This window comes from Bubalus bubalis, chromosome 6 (assembly GCF_019923935.1).
Source record: "Bubalus bubalis isolate 160015118507 breed Murrah chromosome 6, NDDB_SH_1, whole genome shotgun sequence".
Taxonomy (NCBI): domain Eukaryota; kingdom Metazoa; phylum Chordata; class Mammalia; order Artiodactyla; family Bovidae; genus Bubalus; species Bubalus bubalis.
Genome location: NC_059162.1, coordinates 115,484,554 through 115,508,484, shown reverse-complemented (window position 1 = coordinate 115,508,484; position 23,931 = coordinate 115,484,554). Strand labels below are relative to the sequence as shown.

The 23,931-nt window shown below is 49.0% G+C and overlaps 1 protein-coding gene across 1 annotated transcript in view; it reads left to right on the top strand.

Moving 5' to 3' along the window:
• IQCA1 (IQ motif containing with AAA domain 1) overlaps nt 1–23,931 on the top strand; it is a 184,264-nt gene that overhangs the window by 92,348 nt on the left and 67,985 nt on the right. Inside the window, exons 9-11 of the mRNA XM_044945334.1 lie at nt 11,112–11,187; nt 20,238–20,344; nt 20,511–20,612. Coding sequence (XP_044801269.1) covers nt 11,112–11,187; nt 20,238–20,344; nt 20,511–20,612 — 285 coding nt within the window. The remainder of the gene's footprint in view (nt 1–11,111; nt 11,188–20,237; nt 20,345–20,510; nt 20,613–23,931) is intronic.

Genomic DNA, 23,931 nt, shown 5'->3' with positions numbered 1-23,931 from the left:
TTAACAGGACTTGTTTCTTAATACCCAAAGGAAAGCAGAGTTCAGAGTCACTGCGGGCCGGGCCTGCCCTGTGTGGTGGGGTTGCTGGGTGGTGGGCGGGCAGGCAGGTGCTACATCCTGGGCATGACTGGAGGGGTCTTTACCCCCACATACGTGGAGAGGCCCCTGCCAGGGTGGTGGTTCTCTCCAACATAGACTCCTTCTTTGGGAAATAGAATTGCAGCTGGAAGGTAGCACCATCCGAAAACCTGAATGTGTGAGCTACAGCCTTTTGCCCAGATACTACGTCACAGCTGACCAAAAGCCCGACCTAAACCACAGTGGATCCTGAAAGGTTATGTCCCTCCGTGACTCTGTTCAGAGGCAGAGAGCCACCTCTAGCTCAGGTAGCCAAGGCCACGCTCCTCATCTTCCCAGAGACGGGTTCCCCCTGACCGTCAGACTCTGGAATTTCTCTGCGGGGGAGGCAACTCACTGGGTGTGGTGGATGGTGCCTGGGAACTCCAGAGAAAGAAACAGGACCGGCTGTGTCATGAAGGAGTGACTGGACCCAGGAGGCCAAAGTTGTAAGCAAGGGAGAGGGGGTGATGGAGAGTATCAAATGGGAATCCCCGAAGTCCACGAAAACGCAAGGTATTGCGATGGTGATAAGAGCTAGCATCTTGTTTAGAATTTCTCTGAGTGGGGCTTCCCTGGTGGCCCAGTGGTTGGGAATCCACCTACCAATACAGGGGACATGGCTTTGATCCGGGGTACCGGAGGATCCCACGTGCTGCGGGGCAGTTAAACCCGTGCTCCACAACCACTGAGCCCTCCCATCGAGAGACCGACCTCTGCAACAGGAGAAGCCACCACAATGAGAAGCCTGCCCTGCGCAGCAAAGAGCAGCCCCTGCTCGCCACAACTAGAGAAAGCCCAGCAGCGAAGACCCAACTAAGCCAATAAATAAATAAAATTCCTGGGCTTGATTGTGGCCGACACAGCAGGCGGGGGCTCGGCTCCTGCACGCAGTGAACGGGAATCTCGCAGCTGCCCCCACTGCCCTGTCCCTCTCTAACCCTGGTACTCTGTTGTTAGCTCCCTCCTCTCCTTGGTCTCCCCCCTCTCCACTGAAGTGGATGTTGCATGCATGCGGCCCCTGCAACGCCCCCTCAGGACCAAGGGGCTCCATTCCCAGCTACAGGATGGGGTGCTGCCCACTCACACTCGGTCCCTCCCCAGCAAGTGTTCAGGGTCTAAGGCAGGTGCTCGAAGTGAGGTTACCCACCCCGCACTGGCCAGCTGCCTTCAAGGCTAGTCACCTTAGGGGGGTCCCTGGCAGTCTTGTGGTTTAAGAATCTGTGTTTCCACTGCAAGGGGGCACAGGTCTGATCCCTGGTTAGGGAACCAAGATCCCACAGGCTGTGAGGTGCTGCCAAAAATTAACTAATTAAACGAAGAAATAGAATCATCTTTAAAAAAAAAATGGATATGTTAGGGTGCAGAGACCCAGCCCCTCACTGCCCAGGACAACTCTGAAGGGTTCTCCCAGCTCCTGGGTGCCCTGTGGGATCAACTACTGATTTCTCACCATGGCAGTCTAGTTCAGCTCCCCCTCTCCCAGTTCAGCTCCCCCTCTGGCTGGGGCTGCTGCTCTCCCTCCCTCCCTCTTGGGGGACATTCCCAATAAACCACCCGCTCGTCTTCAGTTTTCTTTCCAGGGAGCCCCACCCACGGGACCAGCTATCACCTTATCTCATAGACTTACAAAGCTTTAAACCTTGTTACCGGTGTGATACTTTGGAAAGGGTCTGTTTTCCCTTTATAGAGTTTAGCTGAAATATTCAGATATTTTTATCTGAGATCTTTGCCAAGTTTTCTGACTACATATGTGGGACTGGTGATTGATAGATGACCAAGTGTTAGAACAATATTCAAAAGAATAATCAAACAGCTCTGCCCCTGTGGTTAGGGGTGAGTTCACACCCGTGTGAGTTCAGCAAAGCTAGTTGCCTCTGTCTCCTGCCTTTTACCCTCTAACCAGGATGAACAATAATAGATATCTTTTTCTACAGGTCAAAATGCTGATTTCCACATAGGAATGATTTCAGGATAGGATTTTTTAAGTCACGGGAAAAGATAATCTGATCTGTAAGAAACATACCAACATCATTTAAACGTGCCAAGGCTTCTTAGAGATTAATATTTCCTATTTTAGTAATCACATTATCACTTTGTAGACCTGTAATTTTCATATAAATTCATGTCTAAGTAATTCTGAAGGATTATCCCCATCATATGCAACTACATCATAAATGCTGATGTACTCAAACTTTGCTTTTTTTTTGTAGAAAGCCATTCATCATTAAGTGACTCTTTAATAGCTAGTTAATAAAATGCTGTCACTCAACAAAGACCAGATTGTGTAGCTGATAATTTCAGATTTTTATGGAACAAGCTTCACTAACAGCGAATTTTAATTTGCAAGTGTCAAACTCACCCATGCATATTTAGAAGAGATGCTTAGAATAAAATTGAAATTCTTCCAATTGTTCCTGTTCCCTGTTAGGCACTGCTTCAAAATTATCTTGCCAAGTAGGGGAGGATTTTAAAAATTAACTGTATCAGTGAGCTTCCTTTTTGTTTTTGTTTTTTTTTTTTAGAATGAGTTAGAATTTGGGGGGTACAGGCAGATCAATAGGGTAGTAACTTGTCCTTTTGGTGGAGTTCCCTGGAAACACTGAGAGGGAGGCTGTGAGGGTGGTTTATTCAGAACATCCCCCGAAAGGGAGGGAGGGAGAAAAGCAGCTCTGGTTAGAAAGGGAACTAAGCAAGGCAGAGAGGGGAGCCTGACTGACAGAGGGGGAGCTGGACTAGAGGGGGGGTGGATGGACTGACAGAGGGGAGCCGGACTGACAGAGGGGGAGCTGGACTGGGGATGCATGTGCAAAGGAGCATAACTATCCCAAGTGTAGCTGTTGGGAGGGGTCTGGAGAGTGCGCAGATCTGGAGGCTGTCCGGGGGTGGTTTTCTAGGCAATATCCAAGCCACAGAACCAGAGGACAACTTCAGAGCACAGGTGATGGGAGGCCAGGCAGAGCCTTCTGCGGAGAGAAGATGGATAGATGGTCATATCCAGGGTAGTAGTGACTTGAGTAGATCTGAGTTCAGCAAGTTGTGGTCTAAGATCCATGCTTTGTGGCCCTGTCATGGGATGGTCTGGGAGTGGAGAAGGGATTGACTGAGGCAGCAAAGTCAGTTAGACCCAGGGTGGGAGCAGGGTTACTATACGGCCTGCTCCCACCCAAGGACAGGTGTGGGCTGGAGGGGATGGTCTGAGTCTGAAGTTTGCATCCAGCCTCACGGGACACAATGCATTTAAAATCAAACGTCATTCACGAAGTTGAGAGAGAAACAAGTGGGTTTGTTGACCTTGTGGATTTTTTATTTTTCCTGAGAACGTGATGGACAGGGTAGGCGCTGCTGGTGGTGGAAAGAGCTGGGCTTTCACGGTCAGCAGTACAGCAGCCCACCCGCCCGGCTCAGAGACCCCCTCCCACCCCTTCATGACAGCACCGCCTTCCTGGGGCCACCTCTACCTGCAGGACCGTGACCCTCCCCCAGGGCCTCTCTTGACCCCAGAGCAGCGGGGGAGAGCTCCCGTAGGCACTCCATCAACCAGGAATCTGAGGATGAGTGAATGTCCCTGTGGGGTCTTTGAGATGGTTGAACGTGGAGATGACTGGAAGAAGTTTTGGGGCGTGAACTTGTAGGTTTCAGTGTCCCTGCTTGGATTTCTGATTTATTTTGGGCTTCATAGCACGAAAAAAGAGTTAGGGGCGCTGTGGTGGGTCTCTGTAACTGTCGACAAGAGCACCTCAAATTAAAATAACTCGGACTTCCAATCTTATATTCATTTGATCAGCTCACCAAGAAACTTTGCAAGCGTATTCACGTTGAAATTAATGGAAGTTCTCTATTCCTTTCCTGGATCCACCTGGGGATCCTCAACACGAAGATGCCAAAGGACAGAAGGAATTAGATGGATCCAGGCGTTTTCTTCTTTAGGGACTGGTGGGCTTCCAAAAATCAGTCTTTCATCCATAGGCAAGAAAGTGGAAATCTACCTAAACGTCATACCTGATACAAAAACTAACTCAAGATGTATCATGGACTTTAACATGAAACAATAAAACCTGTAAATAAAAACCTTGGGGAAAAGATCTTCAGCATCTGGGGCTAAAGAGTTCTGAGACCTAACACCAAAAGCATGACTTATAGAAGAGATAAATTTGATCTCATCAAAATATTAATAGCAGTTTTATGTTCTATAAAGACCTTGTAAAGAGGCTGAAAAGATAGGCCACAGACCAGGAGAAAATTATTTTCATATTATTTATCTGGCAAAGAATTTGTATCTATAATACATAAAGAATTCTCAAAATTTAACAGTAAGAAAACAAACTGGTCTTTATTTGGGATCTTTGGTTTTAAACTGGCTTCCCTAGTGGCTCAGATGGTATATATTAAAAAAAAAAAAATCTTCCTGCAATGCAGAAGACCCGGGTTTGATCCCTGGGTGGGGAAGATCTCTTAGAGAAGAAAATGGCAACCCACTCCAGTATTCTTGCCCAGATCGCATGGACAGAGGAGCCTGGTTGGCTACGGTCCATGGGGTGTGGGGTGCAACGAGTCGGACACAGCTGAGCAACTAACACACAGGTTAGTTGCCTGAACAGAGGTATTCAGGCTTGCAGATAAGGAGATCCCCTTAAAGGGGGACCTTGATAGGGGAGAATGCTGGTGCCTCAAGGGCATTTTCTGCAGACCAATAGCAATCTTTGCAAATATGCTTTCAATATCAGTGTGATTTCATTTGCCTCTCTCTGGACCTCATGTTGGCTTTGGAAGAGAAAACACGGGAAAAAAGCACTCTGCAGTTCATCCTTACAGCTCTTGTTTTCTCTTTGTTATTTTTCAGTGTTCCGTATGTTCAACCATTTGGAACTATTTTCCTTTATATATATATATATATATATATTTTTTTTTTTTTTTTCTTGGCCGTGCTGCACAGCATGTGGGATCTTAGTTCCCCCACCAGGGATGGAACCCACACCCCTTGCATTGGAAGCATGGAGTCTTAACCACAACCACCAGGGAAGTCCCTGGAACTGTCTTCAATGGTTTTGTCCTGTTCCTAACACACAATCGCACAAATACTGAAGAGTCTTGTCTCTTGTTTCCTGCAGCCATAAACAGACTTGGCTTAGTGTTAATTCTTCTGGGAAAATGCTTGGGCCTGTCTCTATGCAATTCAATTAGCTTGAAAAGCTGTTGTCTGTCTACAGTGCCCCCAGGCCACTTCTGGGCTGATTTTTCCCTTTTGCATCTAAATGTGGATTACAATTTCACTCTGAGTTCAGTGAGAAGTCATCAGCCTCTTCCCCATCAGAGTGACCTCTCTCCTATCCCCAGGACACAGATCCTGAGGGACCCATCAGATAATCTGAAAGCCACAAGTGATCAGGCTGACGTATGGGCTTACATGTTAACAGATAAATGCCTAGATGCCTACCCCCATCTAAAAAGCCTAACAGATGTGGCCCCACTTGAATTTAACCCCTTTCCACTGATCTGAGATTAAAAGACTCTTACTCCTTGGAAGAAAAGCTGTGGCAAACCTAGACAACGTATTAAAAAGCAGAGACATCACTTTGCCAACAAAGGTGTGTATAGTCAAAGCTATGATTTTTCCAATAGTCATGTACAGATGTGTGTTTGTGTCAGTCACTCAGTCGTGTCCAACTCTTGTGACCCCATGGACTGTAGCCCGCCAGGCTCCTGTGTCCATGGAATTCTCTAGGCAAGAATACTGCAGTGGGTTGCCATTCGCTACCACAGGGGATCTTCCCTGCCCAGGGATTTAACCCAGGTCTCCTGCACTGTAGGTACATTCTTTACCATCTGAGTCACCAGGGAAGCCCAATGGATGTGAGAGTTGGACCATAAAGAAGGCTGAGCACCAAAGAATCAATGCTTTCTAATTTGTGGTGCTGGAGTAGATTCTTGAAAGTCCCTTGACAGCAAGGAGATAAGTCAATCCTAAAGGAAATCAGCCCTGAATATTCATTGGAAGGACTGATGCTGAAGCTGCAATACTTCAGCCACCTGATGCAAAGAGCCAACTCATTGGAAAAGACCCTGATGCTGGAAAAGATTGAGAGCAAGAGAAGAAGGGGACAACAGAGGAACTATTGAATGGCATCACCAACTCAATGGACATGAACTTGAGCAAACTCCAGGAGATAGTGAAGGACAAGGAAGCCTGGTGTGCTGTAGTTCATGGGGTGGCAAAGAGTCAAACACAACTGAGTGACTGAACAACAACTAATCTGAGAATCCCAGCACAGGAGAACTCAGAGGCAGGCCCCAGGGGTGGAGCCTGAAGGGTCCTCGTCATCCCAGCACCTAGAAATTTCCCCACACAGTAGGTGCTCGGGAATTGTTTACAGGTGAACAAGATAAGGTCATAAAGTTGGTAAACAAGCCAAAAAAAGCAAACACAAAGTACAGTTCAGTGGCACCAAATAAAGGAATAGAAATTAAAAGTAAATGCTTTGTTTCACCTACTCATCTGGCAAGACTTTTATATCACTATGATTATGCTGTAACAGACAGATATCGCCTATACGTACAGAAAAGGAAAAAGAAAAACGAAGGGTTCATTGGATAAAAGTGATGGTGAGGAAGCTGATGATTTTCTTTGATTTTTAAAAATGTTATCGCATTGTTGCCATCGTGTTCTTGGCACAATAAATAACCATTTTTGCAAAACATACAACGTGGTTCTGCCATCAGCTTGCAGGATAAGCCAAGGTAAGCCAGGCCCCTACTCTCCGGACGTCCCTCGCGGGCGTTTGCACAGAGCAGATCCTCCGTGATGTTTATAAGATTTCTGAATGAGTGGAAAGACTGGGCATATCTCAGATCCTGTTTCTCTTGTGACTCTGGGTCTGTGGGTGGCAACACCAGCCCACTTAGGTCCACTGATAAGACCGAGCCGGGCACACGGTGGACACATGACAGAGACTCCTGGCAGGCATGGGCTGGAGCTGGGAGCTGCAGGACCCAGGTCCATGGGGACCACCCCTTCTCCACAGAAGGCTGTGTGATGGCTGGGACCCATGTTCCCACCTTGCTGCCAGCTGGCCAGTCCAGCTGTGTGTCCCTGCCCCAGTGCAGAGGGAGTCGGCATGGCTGGCCAGAACCAGCCTCGTGCTGGTTCTTTATAGGGTGCGAGCATCAGCAAGATGGGATCCCCCTCCACGGGGGCCCCGCAGCCTGAGAGAGCAGGAAAGTCAGGCACACAAATAGCTGGTCATCTACACGGAGAGGCAGGTGCCGGGAGGATAAGCAGCCTCAGGGTCAGGCTGCTCCCTGAGAGGTAGGTCTCTCTGATGAGAACACTCCCTGGTCACTTGGCTGAGCTGGGAGTTGTGGCCGAGAAGTTTCCATCAGAGAGGGACATTGGTCAAGGTGGGCACCCTGACGATGCAAGTGGACTTGTGTGACCCCTTCACAGTGAAAGATTCAGGGGAAAAAAGCAATGACTTTGGAGTTGAAGTGGTAAAGCCTCCTCGTGGCTTTTCTCTCTCCCAATAATTGTCAAAATGGGAAGTGTTAAAAACATCAGCCAGAGGCAAAGATCCATCTGGTAAACTATTGACCAAAGAAAGAGCCATCTCTAAAAAGGAAGGCAGAAACGTTCCATTGTGCCTTCGCTCTGGTTAAGAGGCGCCTGCTGTGTTGCCCAGTTACGTCATCTCTGTGAAACGTCATGGGAGCTGCTGGCACCGCGGTCATTCTGTGCAATCGGGATCAGATGTTTTCCCAAAACCGGTCCTGCGGTGTTTCGCTTCCCTTGAGAACTTGATATTTATTATAGAAATAAAGCTGTACAAATAGAACTATAAATCTCATTTTTGTTTACATGTGTGAAACACCTATTTAGGAAACAGGCCTGGTGCTGGTTCTTTATAGGGTATGAGCATCAGCAAGATGGGATCCCCTTGCACGGGGGCCCCGCAGCCCAAGAGAGCAGGAAAGTCAAGTGCACAAATAGCCGGTCATCTACACGGCGAAACGGGCGCCGGGAAGGACAAGCAAATCCCACTGAGCCACAGAGGGTCTTGTCCACCTGGGAGAATCCAGGGCGGCTTCACAGGGGATGGGACATTGGCCTGGGGCCTAAGGGGGATTTCCCGCAGAAGAAGATGGGAAAGTGAATCGTGGTCGGAGAGAAGGGGGGCAACCCTCACCCCCTCCAGCCTCATCCCGCCCTCCAGCCAGAGTCATGACCCTTCAAGCAGATGCAGAAACGTCGGACTTCTGCTGGGACCCCCCGTGGCCACCCTACTCACAGACCAAGGTCATGCTCTCTGAAGATCATGGCTCGTGGGCCTTGCAAGGTCCGTCCTTGCTCTGTCTCCCAGCCTCCTGTCTGTCTGCTGCCCCTGTTCCAGTACACGCTGCCCTACTGATTTCCAATTACCGAAAGGTAGCCCAGCCTCCCAGCTCAGACCGCCATGGACTGACTGGTCCCTCTGTGAAAAGTGCTTCTGCTGCTGTGCTCCCATCCCTGGAGTAGCACTCCTTCCCCTCCTCCCCCTCCTCCTCCTCCCCCCCTCCTCCCCCACCCTCCTCCTCTTCCCCTACCGCCCCTCCTCGTCCCCCTCCCTGTCCTCGTCTCCCTTCCCTTCTCCTCTGTCCCATCCTCCCCAAATACAGACCGATCTGAGTCTCCCAAACCAAAAGGGCAACAACACAACAACACACGGGTCAGTAAAACATTGACTCTAAAAATACTAAAGATTCATGAATGCTTATTGATACCTGGAGAGAGAGGACGGAACATCTCTGAGAAGACTCAGTTCAGTTCAGTTCAGTCGCTAAGTCGTGTCCGACTCTGCGACCCTGTGAACCGCAGCACACCAGGCCTCCCTGTCCATCACCAACTCCCGGAGTCCACCCAAACCCATGTCCACTGAGTCGGTGATGCCATCCAATCATCTTATCCTCTGTCGTCCCTTTCTCCTCCTGCCCCCAATCTTTCCCAGCATCAGGGTCTTTCCCAAGGAGTCAGCTCTTCGCATCAGGTGGCCAAAGTATTGGAGTTTCAGCTTCAGCATCGGTCCTTCCAATGAACACCCAGGACTGATCTCCTTTAGGATGGACTGGTTGGATCTCCTTGCAGTCCAAGGGACTCTCAAGAGTCTTCTCCAACACCACAGTTCAAAAGCATCAATTCTTCGGTGCTCAGCTTTCTTTATAGTCCAACATTCATATCTATACATGACTACTGGAAAAACCATAGCCTTGACTAGATGGACCTTTGTTGACAAAGTAATGTCTCTGATTTTTAATATGCTATCTAGGCTGGTCATAACTTTCCTTCCAAGGAGTAAGCGTCTTTTAATTTCATGGCTGCAGTCACCATCTGCAGTGATTTTGGAGCCCAGAAAAATAAAGTCTGACACTGTTTCCACTGTTTCCCCATCTATTTGCCATGAAGTGATGAGACCAGATGCCATGATCTTAGTTTTCTGAATGTTGAGCTTTAAGCCAGCTTTTTCACTCCCTTCTTTCACTTTCATCAAGAGGCTCTTTAGTCAGTTATTTTAGGTGCCCCTCTGTCCGTGAATCATTTCTTTCCTCCAAGGACACACCTTCATCAAACACTCATTTCTTGTTTCTCTGGCTGATTCTTCTCAGAAGATCAGGTGTCCTGGGTGGGCATGGTGGGTCTCCTGCCCCAGTGAGAGCTGTGACCTCCTGTGGGTCCTGAAGGGTGTGTCAGTTGCTCCATAGGCTTGGAGCCCCCCACATTTCTGGGTCCAGGTTCTCTCCCAGGCTCTGCAAGGCTGGTGGCACATTTTGTGAGCTGTGGTTCAAGCAGGTCTTCGGTGACCCCTCCCAAGAAGTGAGGGTCCTCCCAGAAGCCCGACTGCCTCCTGGGTGCTCTCATCACTCCTGGGAGCTCTCCTTCCCTGTATCCTCCCGACAGCCATGTGAAGTCGGGGCAGGAGAGTGGGGAGGGATCTGGTATGAGGGCAGGCACTGCCCAACCACCAGGGCGTGTGGCCTCGGGATCTCAGAAAGAAGGACACATCCTCTACCCTGACCCACCAGAGATGTTTGTCCCTTTCTTGCCACTCCTCCCCTAAGCCACACAGAGAGCTTTAGGTGCTTTGGAAGACTCCCCATGGACATCACGTAGACAAGCATCCTTCCTTTGTCCTTTCCGGGGGGACAAGAACCAGGTCATCAGGCACTTGACTCTTCATACAGTGTAAACATGATTGCCCAGAAACATCAGATGGGGCTTTGCAAGATCTGGCTGTTCACGGTTGACAGCAGCCCTGGCGGTGTAGGGCAGAGGGTATTTATGCTGGGGATCAGGGCAGGGCCTCCGCCTGCAGAGCTCGGGGTCCCTGCAGCTCTGATCTGGCTGCTCTGGGTGGCTGAGCTCTCTCTGCAGCAGAAGCCCAGGGCAGGGAAGCCAACAGTACCAGCCTCTAGGAGGGAGGCCGAGTCTCCAGCTCAGGCTGGGGCTCAGGACTGGCTCCCTGGCCTGGGGAGGGGACAGGCCAGCAAAGAAAGGAGCAGTCCTGGGCTCCTACAAAGCCTGAGCTGACAGGTAGTGGAGCAGAACGCAGGTGGGGAACAGCCCTGAAGCTGGGTCATGGGAACATGGCAAAGGGAGGTGGCAAGACTCAGATGGGCAACAGCTCTCAGAGCAGGGAAGGAGCCAGACCTCAGAGGACAGGCCCTAGCTCAGGGCCAGGGGGACTCTAGGGAGGTGCCTGGGTCAGGAAGGCCCTGTGAGCCCGCCGGTGGAGCTAAGTCTCAAACCATCCCTGCCCTGGTCAGTGGACACAATACCCCCCGCTCAGACTGTCAGCAGGGAAACCTCCCAGGCGGGCGGATGAGGGGCTAGACCTTCAGCCCACAAACCAGGAGCAAACGTGTGCTTCTCCACAGTCAGCGTAACCACGAGTGTGCGCCCCGCTCAGTGTCTGATCGCAGCAGGTAAATTGCCTGTCGTTAACGGGTGTGTTATTCTGCTCTAGCAGGAAGAAGATGAGATGTGGAAAATGTCACCAAGCGTTTTCCTTCATACGATGGAGGAAGGAAATAGCGTCTACAAAGGTCAGTTTACCAGGACAGGTGTGCTGACTGGGGTGCCCTTGTTGGGCAGACATTGGTGCCCAGTCATGAGAGGCTTTTGCTGTTTGCTTGCTCAGTCGTGTCTGACTCTTTGCCTCCCCGTGGACTGCAGCACATCTAACTGCCCTGTCCGTCACTGTCTCCCGGAGTTTGCTCAAACTCGAGAGGCTGCAAACATGCAGTCCACTACCAAGTCTGTCTGTCCGTCTCTCTTTTAAAATTGCTTTGAGTGGCTTCAAAGCATATAGGTGGTAAAAGAGCAAGATGAGAGTATGTCTCAACGTCTGTTCTGTTTTAAACCCTTGAGACGTCAGCTGAACATTCTCTTGCTTGGAATGAAAGGGAAGAAGGATTTTCCCTGGGTTGTTTAAATTAAGAAAATCAGTGCCGTATGTACAGTAAAATGTTGTAATTGTATTAGTCTAAGACACGTGCCTGCATGCTGACACCTAATTCTTTTGTCCCATGTTTAGAATGTAATCTGGCTCTTTCGGCAAGTGTATGAACTGGCCTTTGAGATGTTCTCATTATAATTTACTGGAATGGTTGTCCAATTCCTTTGGTTCCACTCCACCCTCAGGATAAATCCCAAAACAGAATGACCTGCCAGGGTGACCCTGGTCATTAGTGCTATTTGGAAACTCCTGAGAAATGCCATAAGGGTGTGAAGTAGAATATTTCCACACTTGAGTCACGCATGTGGCTCCTTCTTTATTTGGCCTTAGCCAGACCGCAGTGGGACTGTTATTTACTTAATATGTATTTTTAACTGATGGATGGTTTCTACCCCTAGTTGAGCCTTACCCTTAGCAACTCTATCAGAGTCGTGGCAGGTTTGATGGGCTGTCTGGTTCCGTAAAATAAGAAAGTCCATGTCCCTCCTGCAGTTCTCTCACTCAACACTAGTGGCCAGGGTCCCACTCGGCTGGAGACACTGAGCTGAGGCAGAAGCACCGGGAAAGGATGACCTCGGAATGACTCGGCAGCTGCTTTAATGGGGGACAGAGGAGGTCGGAGGGTAAATTAACATTGATCAGGTGCCCACGACATGGAAGGTGTGTTTTCATGCCCATCTCACTTCTCTTTACAACAACCAGAAAGACATAAACATCACTCAGCCTGGTCAGCAGGTACAGTCGGAGACCTGCCATCATTCATGTTGAGAATATCAACTTTCCTTTTCTTTTCCATTATGGTTGATTGCAGAATGTTGACTGTATTCCCTGTGCTGTATACTGCAGGACCTTGTTGTTTATCCATCCTGTATATAATACTTTGATCTGCTAATCCCCAACTCCCAGTCCAACCCTCCCCCACCCGCACCACCCCCATGGCAACCATACGTCTGTTCCTTATGTCTGTGCGTCTGTTTCTCTTTGAAGATGAGTTCATTTGTGTCATACTTTAGATTCCACACGTAAGTGGTATCATATGGTGTTTGTCTTTCTCTTTCTTACTTCACCTCATATGATAATATCTAGGTCCATCCATGTAGCTGAAAATGGCATTATTTCATTCTTCTTGTGGCTGAGAAGTATTCCATTGTATATATGGGACATCTCTTTATCTTTATCCATCCATCAGTCAGTGGACATTTAGGCTGTTTCCATGTCTTATCTACTGTAAATAATGCTGCTGTGCACATCGGGATGCACGTATCTTTTCCCACTATAGTTTAATCCAGGTATATACCCAGGAGTAGGGTTGCAGGCTCACAGGGCAACTCTACTACTTCTGTCGGACATCCGCTCACTCACACACTCACTCAGCAAGCATTGCTCACTCACACATTCACTCAGCAAGCATTGCTTGGCTCCGGTGTGCAGGCGCAGTGCTGGCCCGGAGGCTCAAAGGCGGCACATGCCACCAGCAGGCTCTCCACACACAACCAGGGCTGAGGTGGTGGGCGGGCAGGGACCGCGGCACCAGTTGGGTGCCTTGTTAGTCTGGCCACAGCCACTTCCAAGGGACCTGGCTAGGAATCGCAGTAGTCCACCCTGCAGAGTCACAGGCCCGGCTGGGGTGCCCCTGGAACTCAGGGCTAGGCCCCGCACGCAGCTGCCCTCTGTCACAGGACATTATGTACTGGTCTGCACACACCCTCTCTTGTCTCGTATTCTGCGTATGTATCACCAGACTTCAAGATACTTTCCTGGCCTTTGAACTGTAAGCTCATTTTCTTCTAAAGAACCCCCAGTTCTCGTGCTCTGCTGGCTGTCCTTGGGGCTTCCTGCCTGTCAGTCCTTCATTCTCCTGTTACTCACTCACCGTGTTGGAGCCCAGCCTCCAGGGGGTCCCGAGAGTGACTGCCAGTGCGGAGGGATGTCTCGGGTGCTGGGTGCATCTCAGTAGTGTCTTACACTTGAGAAATAGAGTATTCCTGCCACATCAGTGAACACGGGTGCCATAGCCATCAGCGATTCCAGCCCTCCAGGTGTGAATTTCTGAGCCCTAAGGGCACTCAGGAAGGAGAACAGTACCTGCTTGGTCTGGCAGCCATGAGGCTGCAGCCACTCCCTACGGTGAGCACCACGGAACTCTGGATGTGATCAACGCGGGACACCGGCCCCAGAGAGCTGAGAGGCATATGGAGGAAGGAGCTCAGCGAGCCCAGGCTCTTGCATCTTCCTGTACACAGAACAGTGCTAAGTTCCTTAACTCGAGATATCTGGCTTTCTTTAATTCACAAAAATGCTTTTAACGTTCAGACTACCTGCCCTTTGTTGGAAGACTTCTATGTAACCTGACTCTACCCCACCCCACTCCTCAGAGCAGTTCTCTCAGGGCTACTGGAGATGCTGTCTCCCGGGCTTGAAGTCCTAAAAACTCCCACTGAGTAAAAACATAACTCTCAACTTTGAGGTTGTGACTGTTTTTTAAGTCAGCACACACTCAAGACTTGGAAAGCCTGGCTCCCTTCACCTCTGATTGTAACTGCTTGGATGAAGAAAGAAAAGTGGGAGAGAGCAAAAGCCTCCTCTACCTTCACAGGCAGTCAGGAGCTTGTGTCTAAACTTGATGAGTCAAGAAGCAGATTGGGATCCACATATCTACACAACTGATACTGTGTATAAAATAGACAATTCATGAGAATGCACCGTATGTATGAAATAGATAACTGATGAGAGTGTACTGTATGTACAAAATAGATAACTAATAGAAACATACTGTATATCGCAGGGAACTCTGCTCAGTGCTGTGTGGTGACCTGAATGGGAAGGAAATCCAAAAACGAGGGGATGTATGAATAGGCACGGCTCATTCACTTTGTTGTACAGGAGAAACTAACACAGCATTGTAAAACAAATACACTCCAATAAAAACTTTAAAATAACTTTTTGGAAGAAAAGGCTGGGACTTAGGAAGAAAAAGCAATATAAGCGTATTATCTAGATGTTATCTTTCTAGATAACAGCCGAGAGAGCCCACGTGAAGCTGGACCTTCACATCCTCCTCCCGTGGGCCCCGTGCTCTTCCTCCCACAAGCTGCTCACACTCACACATCCAGGCTGTCGTGCCTTCTGTTCCCTTTGCCTGGAATGCTTGTCCCTTCAGGCCTCCCCTGAGACCAGGTGGGATGACAGTCTCCCGCCTCACCTGTGCCCACCCCAGAGCCGCAGTATTCGCCTCCACCTGACTTCCAGGGGTGTGTTTCCATCTCCCCACAGCAGGGCAACAGGTCTGTGAGGACCAGGCAGCTTTGTCAGTCACTCAGTCATGTGCGACTCTTTTCGACCCCATAGACTGCAGCCCACCAGGCTCCTCTGCCCGTGGGATTTACCAGGCAAGAATACTGGAGTGGGTAGCCATTTCTGTCTCCAGGGGGGTCTTCCTGACCCAGAGATCGAACCCAGGTCTCCTGCACTGCAGGCAGATTCTTTCCTGTCTGAGCCACCAGGGACAGGGCATGAATTTCATAAATTATGAATAAATCAGATTTATGGATAAATCTGAATCTAGCCAATGCATTTTAAATGAACAAATGAATGTAGGAATAAATGCCCTTGGACGGTGTAACTGGAAGGCAGAGTTGTTTGTTTTTTTTTAATTATAATCTTTTTAATACTCTCTGGCTTTAAGGTACCGCATTATTTTGATAAAAATTAATTTGGGGGCCATCTAACATTCCTATGGGAAGCCCACAGACCCACACAGCAAAGCTCTTGAAACAACCCACACCTTGTGTGTGATTACCCTGTAATTCCATCAAGGCTAAGAAAACTGCCAGCCGCTCGGGAGCAGGAGACAGGAACCATGATTTTCCTCGTTGGCTGTTGGGGTGTTTGATGAGTTATCTGACATGTCTTCGGTAACTTACAGAAATTCAGTGTCTTCATCTGAGAATCCTTTTCATAAAAATCAAAGGCTTTCCTTCTCAAAGGAAGCATTAGCATTTTAATCACTGATATTAAGCCCCCTCCTCGGTCCACTTCTGAGCAGATGAAAACTGCCCCGGCCCTGGCTTCTCCCACTCTCAGATTAAAAACTCGTTCTCTGCTACAGGAAAGAGCGGTCAGTTGTTTCCCTTTGAGAGCATGGATAGCTTCCTGCATTTATAAATGTCCGTGAAATTCTTGAAGGGATTGAGACGTGCCCTGTGCAAAAGTGTCATGAGAAAAACAGCATTTCAGTGGAAAACTAGGTCCATTTACGTCACCTCTAGTAAAACCCACGAAGGCTGCTCGGAAGTGCTTTATCTGTAAATCAGAGGCACAGCCCGAGTGCGGATGTCACAAGGTGCCCCTGCTTCCACATAAATAATCGTATCTTGCTTTCCTTTCTGTTGAATATTGTGTGTTCCTTTCACTATTAAATGCATTACTTCCTGTCTTATCTATCCCCTGAAAAAGCAAAGCAGCTTCCTTTGAATAACAAAGGGGTTTTGCTCTAAAAGATCTTAATGAAGCAGGTGGGTTTTGCTTGCAAAGATTTAATTATCAACCAAGATTCAGTCGTCATCTGTTAGAAGAGAGTTGTTGTTATTGCTGAGTGTTGTTGGTTTTTAGTCGATAAGTCATGTCTGACTCTCTGTGACCCCATGGACTGCAGCCTGCCAGGATCCTCAGCTCATAGGATTTCCCAGGCAAGAAGACTTGGCGTGGGTTGCCATGTCCTTCTCCAGGGGATCTTCCAGACCCAGGGATCAAACCCATGTCTCCTACTTGGCAGGCTGAGATGGTTGAATGGCATACTGACTCAATGGACATGAGTTTGAGCAAGCTCTGGGAGTTGGTAATGGACAAGGAAGCCTGGCATACACGGGATTGCAAAGAGTCAGACACGACTGAGCAACTGAACTGAACTTGGCAGGTGGACTCTTCGCCACTGAGCCAGCACAAAAATCCCGGTATTGTTGACGAATAGAACATTTTAGCGCAGTTATATTTTCAAGGGGGAAAACTTACCATTTTAAACCCATAAAAAAGAATTTTAAACCCATATTATTCCTACATTTCAGAGTTTCCTTCAGTGTAAGCTTATGTAGATTTCAGAAAATGCACAGAGAAGGAGCAGTTCCCTTCAGGCCCATGAATTAACTGCTCTTCATGTACTCACACCTCACAAGCTGTGCAAAATCCCCCTTCCACGGGGTTCAGGCCAAAGAAGAAACTCTCAGATATTTATGACTTAAGACATTTTTTCACATCAAAGGAGTGGTATAGACCATGTAGACAATGCGTTCTTGCCCTGACACTCATGAGCAGGATAGCTGTCTCTTGCTGACACTCTCCATGGGAATGACTATTCAAAATGATGACTCTTCAGAGCCAGCTTTCCAGCCATTTCTTGTGTGCCCATCCCTGCCGCACCTGGTCCCCATCTGTCTTGTTTGGGTCTTCTGCCCCTTGGGACCCCGCAGTCCCAGGCTGGCTACCTCCCCCATCGGGGTGGTGATTCTGCTTGAAGTGAAAGTCGCTCAGTCGTGTCTGACTCTTTGCCACCCCATGGACGAGAAAGTCCATGGAATTCTCCAGGCCAGAATACTGGAGTGGGTAGCCTTTCCCTTCTCCGGGGGATCTTCCCAACCCAGGGATCGAACCCAGGTCACCCTCACTGCAGGCAGATTTTTTACCAGCTGAACCACAAGGGAAGCCCAAGAATACTGGAGTGGGTAGCCTATCCCTTCTCCATCGGATCTTCCTGACCCAGGAATCGAACTGGGGTCTTCTGCATTGCAGGCAGGTTCTTTACCAACTGAGCTATGAGGGAAGCCCTGATTGAACTTTAAAAAAAAATATATTTATTTGGCTGAGTCTTAGTTGCAACACACAGGGTCTTTGATCTTCCTTGCAGCGTGTGGTTCTTTCCATTGTGGCATTCAGACTCTTAACTGCAGCACATGAGACCTAGTTGCCTGGCCAGGGATGGAACCTGGGCCCCCTGCACTGGGAGCACAGAGTCTTAGCCACTGGACCACCAGGGAGGTTCCCTCCCCTTGACCTTTGACCCTCACCTCTGACGGGCATCCAGGAGGCACACCCCCAAGCCCCTCCAGCCCCATCATCTCATCCCATTGTCTGAGCCTCAGCGGTGACTGGGCCACCTCTCACCTGGCCACCCTGCAGGGGAAGAACCCATGGGTGCATCAATTTTACGAAAATTTCAGCACCTTTGTGATGTGTTATCTTTTTCTTATACATTCACAGTCGTCACCCTAGAAAGGATCTGGGCACGTTCAACATCATCTTTTTCAAAAACCTGCCACTGAAACTTTGCATCACTGGTAGATTTCTCCTTCCCATCTTCCTATGATGGGCCAAGGATTGGTGGAGCCCTGCGCAGGCCACACTGCCCTCGGTCTAGCTGGGGGGAGACTGCTAAGCCTGAGAGCCCTTGCCAGGCCTGAAATCCAGACAGGCCAACCCCTCTGCCCAGCCAGCTGTCCAGGAAGTGAGCCGGCCCACCAGACCTGTGTGAGGTCAGCAGTTTGTGATGACCCTCTTCGGCTTTCAGAAACCTCCCTGCCAGCCTCTGGGAGCAGCATCAGGGTGTCCCCCCAGGACTTGTGCAACCGACCCACACTTCTGGAAAATCGGGGCTCCCTGTCTCCCTCCATTTGTGTCCTGGGTGGTCCTGACTGGGATCCCTGTAAGAGGACACCCCCCGTGGTCCTGTGTCCTCTCTTCCACTTGCTAAAAACAAGTGTTTTTAAGTGTTCTTAGCACAGCCACTGTCCCGCCTGGCCCCTCGCCCCTTGCAGGTGGAGATTGATAATAAGCAAAGGACGACGTAGGGCCAGCAGCTGGTGAGTGGTTAGGATGCAGGGTCCCCCGACAGGGGTTCCCCCCAGCCGGAGCCTTCAGGCCATTCCCTGCCGGGCTGTCCATTCTTGTATGTCTGCCTCTCATGGCCTTGGTGCTCTGTTGCCGGGGATCTGCCGTTCCCACCGTGTCTCATCCCTTCTCCTTTCCGGTCTCACTGCTTCTGCTCACCCCTGGCCTCTGTGATTTACCCAGAGATTCCACCCTCCTTTCTCGTCCGTGTGCCCACTTAGCTCCGCCCTCTGCCTGCAGGGTTGACCGCTTGGCTCCCTGTGCACCCACATGCATTTCTGTCTGTGGCCGTGACTGTCCTCTGGGTGTTGAGTGTAAGTGCCAGCCCCTCCCTACTTGGTCAGCTGTGTCAGGGGACACACTCCTGTCCAATCTCAGGGTCAGTGTTTGTAGGGGAGGCTGTGCTTGCGAAGCTTCCGCCCCGTCACTCACCACCTGCCGTCCAGACCCCGCATGGTCCCCCTTTCTTCCCAGTCGTAACCATTGTCAGACGGATGTGGGCCGCCCCGCGGTCCTCGACTGCCCTCCCGAGTTGAGCAGCATCAGTGCCCCCCAGAGACCAGCTCCCAGCAAAGTGGCCCAGCTACGTGGTGGTTGCAGGTTTGGTTCCAGCAGATTTTCATCACAGTCTGAACACAAATTCAAGGAAGAGATCCCTTCCCCAACTGGCGAGTCTTTTTCCCCTGGGAGATCCTCCAATCCCACGGCCAGGGTCCAGGTGTCTGCACCTCTGTGAACATTTGGAATTCCCCTTCTGAGAAAACAGCTTTATTTCCATTTATTCAAGTGATACAAAATTACCCTTATTTCCTTTAACCATCCTCCTAACTGCCAGGGTAAGGCCAAAGGGACATGTAAAATATATATGATTTCAAAAACATCCCCAAAGTAATACAAAAACACAGCTGTTGAATTTGGGATGAGTAATGGGTATTTGTGTGTTCAGTGTTGGCTTTTAATAGGGGCCACGGTAAGTCACGGGTAAGCTGAACTAGCAACAAAATCTCTCCCATTTCATTGAATCATATGAATAATAGAACTAATGGAAAACGTATTACAGAAACAGTCACCTGTAATTGCATAACCCCATAATTATTGTTGTTGTTGCTGTTCAATCGCTAAGTCATGTCCACTGTTTGTGACCCAATGGACTGCAGCATACCAGGCTCCCTTGTCCGTCACTGTCTCCTGGAGTTTGCTTAGATTCGTGTCCATTGAGTCGGTGATGCCATCCAACCATCTCATCCTCTGTTGTCCCCTTCTCCTCCTGCCTTCAATCTTGCTCAGGGTCTTTTTCAATGAGTCAGCTCTTCACATCAGGTGGCCAAAGGATTGGAGCTTCAGCTTCAGCATTTCCAATGAATATTCAAGACTGATTTCCTTTAGGATTGACTGGTTTGATCTCCTTGCAGTCCAAGGGACTCTCAAAAGCCTTCTCCAGCACCACAGTTCAAAAGCATCAGTTCTTTGGCGCTCAGCCTTCTCTATGGTCCAGCTCTCACATCCATACACAACTATAATGGTACAGAAGAATACCATTTGTTTCATACTTCGTTACTGGAGCTTTTCACATTAGCACTTTTCTTCTTTATTTTTTAGATGTTGTACAGACACAGTTCTTCCATTTGGAAAGTGGAAAAAAAAGACAGACATAGGGTAGAAAATTGAATTTGTGTTATATTTCACAAAACTGCCTTTGTTAGTCTTCATGTAGAAAAAAAAATTCATTTTCTTTTTCTTTCTCCTTCTGGAGTGCAGACCTGTGGAAGAATAAAGACGAATCGTGGAATTTCCCCCAGGTCTATGACCCTGAACTGATTAAGGAGGACAAGCGGAAGGAGCTGGAGTCAGAGATCAGAGTGCAGGTAAAGCGGCTTTAATGCTGGAGTCCTAGTCAAGTCTTCCACTGCAGCACTTCTTTATAACGTCCTATTCGTGACCTACCCAGAATTTAACCTGTTTCTAACTTTGCAAAGAAAACACAAAGCAGGCAAGTTCACCTAAAACATAGTATCTTTTATATTGACCTAGGTTGATGAGCTGATGAGACAGGAACTAAAAAACTTGAAACTAGCTGTGAACAGAGAGAAGGAACTATCAGCAAGAACAGGAAAGAAGAAAGGAGGTAAAAAGGTGAGCGATGCTTACGCTCGGGAGGCAGAGGGCAGAACTGAGCTGTGACCAGGGGCCCGGCCCCAGAGGCCAGGGTTGGTCCAGGCATCCTGGCTGCCCTGGGCTGCTTTCCAGGAAACGTGCCTGCCTGTGGTGAACTTCCCTTGGTCCACTGTTCATTGGTCCACCAAACGCGTAGCCCTCAGGGTTGTGGGATCATAAATGGGATAAATCCAGTCTGAGAGTGACCTCCCCACCCTCCTCACTGCGGATCCGTGGTACCCAAGCCCACAGGTGGGATGAGAACTCTCAGAGGAGCTAGGACATGTGCCTCAAATGCCCACCTCCCTGCAGAAGATCTGTGGGGGAGGAGGCCAGTGGCAAAGAGCGGGTTGTTGGAAAGTCAGGGAATCTGATGAATTGAATTTTAAGTTGCCACTCGTCCATCTACCAGTGGTTTAGAGGCCAGTCAGATCCCAGTATTCAATGTTATGTACTGGGGTCCTGTGAGATAATAGAAAATGTTCCTATTGGTCTCTGCCCCCACTTGCTGGCATGGAGCTCCTGGAACCCTTGTAAATTCCTAAGTGATAAGTGCACCGGAAGCCTCTCTTGTTACAATAAAGCAATTCTGGGTGGGTTTCTGGGTGGCTCCCAGGTTGGGGCTTATTCCCACCAGAAAGACCAAGCAGTGATCAGAAGCCTGGAAATCACAGTTCCATCTACCCCATTCCCAAGAGAGGGGAGAGGAGCTGGACATGGAGTCAATACTTGATCATGCCCGTGTGAGGGGCTTTCTGTAAAACCCCAATAATCACAGGCTTTGAAGAGTTTCCAAGTGAGTGAACACAACCACATGCTGGAAGGGTTGTTGTTGTTCAGTCGCTCGGTCGTGTCTGACTCTTTGCGACCCCTTGGACTGCAGCACACCAGGCTCTCCTGTCCATCGCCATCTCCCGCAGTTTGCTCAAACTCATGCCCACTGAGTCAGTGATACTATCCAAGCATCTCATCTTCAGTCACCCCCTTCTCCTCCCACCTTCAATCTTACCCAGCATCAGGGTCTTTTCAAATGAGTCAGCTCTTCACGTCAGGTGGCCAAAGTATTGGAGTTTCAGCTTCAGCATCAGTCCTTCCAGTGAAAATTCGGGATTGATTTCCTTTGAATTGACTGGTTTGATCTCCTTGCAGTCCAAGGGACTCTCAAGAGTCTTCTCCAACACCACAGTTCAAAAGCATAAATTCTTCAACGTTCAGCCCTCTTTAAGGTCCAACTCTCACATCCATACATGACAACTGGAAAAAAACAGAGCTCTGACTAGGAGGATCTTTCTCAGCAAAGTGATGTCTCTGCTTGTGAATACACTGTCTAGGTTGGTCATAACTTTCCTTCCAAGGAGCAAGCGTCTTTTAATCTCATGGCTGTAGTCACCATCTGCAGTGATTTTGGAACCCAAGAGTATAAAGTCTGTCGCTGTTTCCATTGTTTCCCCATCCATTTGCCATGAAGTGATGGGACCGGATAGCCATGATCTGTTTTTTGAACGTTGAGTTTTAAGCCAACTTTTTCACTCTTCTATTTCACCTTCATCAAGAGGCTCTTTAGTTCTTTTTCGCTTTCTGCCATAACGGTGGTGTCATCTGCATATCTGAGGTTATTGATATTTCTCCCAGCAATCTTGATTCCAGCTTGTGCTTCGTCCATCCCGGCATTTCACATGATGTACTCTACATAGAAGTTAAATAAGCAGGGTAACAATATACAGCCTTGATGTATTCCTTTCCCAATTTGGAATCAGTCCATTGTTCCATATCCAGTTCTAACTGTTGCTTCTTGACCTGCATACAGGTTTCTCAGGAGGTAGGTAAGGTGGCCTGGTATTCCCATCTGTTTAATAATTTTTCACAGTTTGTTGTGATCCACACAGTCAAAGGCTTTGGCTTCATCAATGAAGCATAAGTAGATGTTTTTCTGGAATCCTCTTGCTTTTTCTAGAAGGGTGCCGCACCCCAACTTCATAGAGACAGAAGCTCCTATGCCTAGGACCCTCCCAGACCTTGCCCTACACACCTCTTCCTCTGGTTGTTCTTCTGTGTCCTTTATCGTGTCCTTTGATGACTTGATAGGTGTGTTTCCATGAGTTCTGTGAGCCACTCTAACAAATTCATCAAACCCGAGGAGGGGGTCGTGGGAACCGTAGATTTATAGCTGGTTGATCAGAAGCACAGGTGACAGTCTAGACTTGTGATTGTCATTTGGAGTGGGGTGGGGGCGGTCTTGTGGGATGTCACCCTTCACCTGTGGGATGGGACTCTATATCTCCAGGTCGACAGTGAGTTAGATTGTAGGAGCCCCAGCTGGTGTTGCAGAAGACTTCCTGATGGAGGAAACCCCCATACAACTGGCGTCAGAAGTGTGGTGAATGTGGTTCCCCTGGGTCCGGAGCCAGCTGTGCCTCTGGGGCCAGGATACTCCAGGCAGAGGAGCTGGCGGGGGTGTGGGCTTTCCCAAGTTCCCACGGTGCATCAGCCCTCCCTGGGACTCACATACTCCCTGAGTTTGTCACACTCTCAACTGCCTTAGTGATTAGTTTGCCAACCCAGGGGGATGTGTGGTGACTCTATCCTGAAGGCTTTTGTGTTGATTTTACACTTTGCAGTTTTACAGCTTACCTCTGACTCTTCAGATTAACACCTGAGTGTCCTTCATGCACCTCTTCTGAGCCTCCATCATTGTGACCCAGCGCATGCTTAGTCGCTCAGTCGTTTCCACTCTTTATGACACTATGGACTGTAGCCCACCAGGCTCCTCTGTCCTCGAGATTCTCCAGGCAGAAATACTGGAGTGGGTATCCATTTCCTTCTCCAGGAGATCTTCCTGATCCAGGGATTGAACCCAGGTCTCCTGCCTTGCAAGATTCTTTACCATCTGAACCGCCAGGGAAGCCCATAGCCTGATGAGGGTTCTCTATATGTAATTCCCATAAATAGGTGAGGGCACCTATTTATGCCACTGGTTGACCCTGTTAATGAATTTCCTATCTTCAAAAAGTGATGCTCTAATGACTGAATGTGGAAATCAAGCCAAGCAAAAGGGAAAATGAAGACAGGAGGTGGCTGCAGCCCTCCGGCTGCAACTCGGCTTCCTCTCCTTAACCAACAGCTGGTCATCGGTCTGGTGCTGCTGCCCCTCCCACTCCTTGAAGCCTGGTGTCTGCCCTCCACCATGGCCTAGCTCATGAAGTGTCCCAGGATGGGGTTGCTGTGAATTTCCTTCTTGGAATTAAACTGGTTGAACACACAATAGATGTGCTCAGGGTACCCCCAACAGATTGATGGT